The sequence below is a fragment of the Galeopterus variegatus genome, unplaced genomic scaffold, assembly GCF_000696425.1.
Source record: "Galeopterus variegatus unplaced genomic scaffold, G_variegatus-3.0.2 Scaffold9223, whole genome shotgun sequence".
Lineage (NCBI taxonomy): Eukaryota > Metazoa > Chordata > Mammalia > Dermoptera > Cynocephalidae > Galeopterus > Galeopterus variegatus.
Genome location: NW_007735334.1, coordinates 36,123 through 39,275, shown reverse-complemented (window position 1 = coordinate 39,275; position 3,153 = coordinate 36,123). Strand labels below are relative to the sequence as shown.

At 33.4% G+C, this 3,153-nt stretch overlaps 1 protein-coding gene across 1 annotated transcript in view; it reads right to left on the bottom strand.

The window, feature by feature from the left end:
- The window catches only part of CERKL (ceramide kinase-like), a 44,238-nt gene that overhangs the window by 17,994 nt on the left and 23,091 nt on the right, over nt 1-3,153 (bottom strand). Inside the window, exons 6-9 of the mRNA XM_008593480.1 lie at nt 2,328-2,551; nt 2,191-2,250; nt 1,491-1,516; nt 470-479 (exon numbers count right to left, since the gene is read on the bottom strand). Of these exons, the coding sequence (XP_008591702.1) occupies nt 470-479; nt 1,491-1,516; nt 2,191-2,250; nt 2,328-2,551 (320 nt within the window). The remainder of the gene's footprint in view (nt 1-469; nt 480-1,490; nt 1,517-2,190; nt 2,251-2,327; nt 2,552-3,153) is intronic.

Genomic DNA, 3,153 nt, shown 5'->3' with positions numbered 1-3,153 from the left:
GCCCACTATCACCACTGCTATTCAAAATAGTATGGGAGGTCCCAGCCAGAACTGTTAGACAGGAGAAAGAAATAAAAGGCATCCAAATTGGAAAGGGAGAAATTAAATTGTTCCTGTTTGCAGAAGACATGATCTTACATATATAAAATCCTAAAGACACCACAAAAAACTGTTAGAATGAATAAATAAACTTAATAAAGTTGTAGGATACAAAATCAACATACAAAAGTCACTAGTGTTTGTATATATTTACAATAAACTATTTGAAGAAGGGATCGAGAAAACAATTCCATTTACAATAGCTACCAAAAAAATTTTTTAGGAATAAATTTAACTAAGGAGGTGAAAGACTTCTACACTGAAAACAATAAAACATTGGTGAAATAAATTGAGGACACAAACAAATAGAAAGATAGATTCCCATGTACATGAATTGGAAGAATTATTATGATTAAAATGTCCATACTGCCCAAAGCAGTCTACAGATTCAGTGCAATTCCTCTCAAAATACCAATGACTTTTTTCACAGAAATACAAGAAACAATTCTAAAATTTGTATGGAACTACAAAAGACTTTAAGTATATAAAGCTATCTTGAGCAGAAAGAAAAAAACTGAAGGCATCACACTACCTAACTTCAAAAAATACTACAAAGCTATAGAAATCAAAACAGCATGGAACTAGCAAAGAACAAAGAAGAAAGAAAGAAAGAAAGAAAACAGACATATTGACCAATAAAACAGAATACAGAATCTAGAAATAAACCCAAGTATTTTTAGTCAACTGATTTTCAACAAAATTGTCAAGTAAATGCAATGGAGGAAAAAAAAACAGTCTCTTCAATAAATGGTGTTTGGAGAACTGAATATCCACATGCAGAAGAATGAAAATAGACTCTCATTTCACACCATATACAAAAATCAAGTCAAAATAGATTAAAGATGTAAACATAAGACCTGAAACTATGAACCTACTAGAAGAAAACAGAGGGAAAAAGCTCCATGCCATTGGTCTGGGCAATGACTTTCTGGATATGAACTCCAATGCACAGGCAACAAAAGCAAAAATATGCACATGGTATTACATCAAAATAGAAAGCTTCTATACAGAAAAGGAAGCCAACAGAGGAAAGAGACAACATGCAGAATGGGAGAAAATATTTGCAAGTTACACAGCTGATGAGGAGTTAATATACAAAATATACAAGGAACTGAACTCAATAGCAAGAAAACAAAAATAACTGATTAAAAAATGGGCAAAGGACTTTGCTATAGGTTACATGTGTCCCCCATATGTTCACGTGTTAGAAACTTGATCCCCATTGCAACAGTGTTAAGGTGAGAAATTTGATAATAGTATTTGAAAGGTGGGGTCTTGAGAGGTGATTGGACTANTCTAAAGGTAATGGAAATGATTGGTCACTTTCCTTCACCACAGCAAAATGTCAATAGAGCATGGCTTAGTTCTCAAGGAGATATTTTTAGACTTACCAGATCTGAGAGATCCCTGTGCCCTCCTAAAAATAAGAAAACAAAACAAAGAAACACAAACATGTAACAAAAAATAATGTCTATTAAATATGAGAAAAACAAAGAACCTATTATTAACATACATTATTTTCTGAGATTAATTAGAAAGTAACAATATGTGAACAATTTTGTTACTGCCAACATTTTAGTGTGTTGATTCACTTAAAAGTAAAACAGTATGATAAGAAACAATAATTTTCAGTTTTTTTAAAGACTAGAGCCCTTCCTTAGTGTGGTTTTGATTAATATTGTATTCCACACCAGACTAAAATACTCAAGAGGGCCCAAACTGTGGGGTTTTTGTTTGCTTGATTTTTGGCTCATGGTTGTATCTAAAGTGTGTGTCATATAGTAGCAAACAGCTGTTGAATGAATGAATGAATGAATGAATGAATGGATGGATGGATGGATGGATGGATGGATGGATGGGATGGATGGATGGATGGATGGATGGATGGATGGATGAGTCAATGGCTGTTTCTGAAGACAGAAGCCTAACTGCGTTCTTACTGGAAACTGTCAGAGGCCACAATTCCATATTCTTCACTAGTATGTTAGAAAAATAACCAAAGATTGCAAGCCTGATAAATTTTTTATGTCAAAATGTTTTATGCTTTAAAGAAAGATACGGATATCTATATTACATAGAGCTTTTACCTACCCTTCTTGTACATTCTGAGAGCTGTTAAGTGGTAAAAAAGATATTTCACAGTCCTCTGTCCTAAAATATAATAAAATTCATTATTAGCAGTCATTGACCCTGTGATATAAAATTTTTGGTTTAAGAAAAAGACTTACTTAAGTTTTGCCAGTGTTTTAATTACAGCATAATCTCTGCGTTGGTTAGGAGACATCCAGCGATTTTTTTCCGCCAGAGCCAAAGTTCTTCCACCAAAGCCAAACATGGCTGAAAACCCAAAGCGAAGAAGCTTGCCAGGGGTGCTGAAGGAGCAGACATCAACTGGTTGTACATGCCCTTGAACATTACATTGAATATCAATCAGTGAATGCAGTGGGTCTAGCTGTCGAAACAGCAAACACAGAACAGCATGTTTACTTATAGGAGACTATCTCAAGGTACTGTATTCTGTAATGAATATCTTTGCTTTTTCTTCATCTTTCTTTGCCTAAAACTACTGTAATTGCCTTTTGTAACTTTTTCAGGAGCTAAGTGAAGAAACACAAAGCAGTGAATTTTGCAGTTTATTGCTGTTTCATATAAAACATGGTTAGGCAAGTGAGTTGAAGTAGATGTGCAAAGTAAACAGATTTAACAGTTCTGCATTGCATTTATTTAAGTTTACTTGCTTTCTATAAACTGAGATAATAAAAGGTCTGTGGACGTGTATTGGCCGACATTTTTTTTTCTTGTACTTTCTTTTCTTTTAGTAACATAATCCTAGTCCTAGATAGTCTTGGCACAATCAAACAACAGTATCAGGTATACTTAAGTAGTATGCATGAATTTTCTTGATCTGGTTATAAAATTCTGATTTTGAGCTTCATTACAATATCTTTTTCTATCGACATTATGGTAAAACTTAATTTACTGCTCTTTACAAAATACATATTTTGAAAAGTTAGGCAGTCCAAACAGTAAAGTTCTGCAAATTGACTTTTTTTT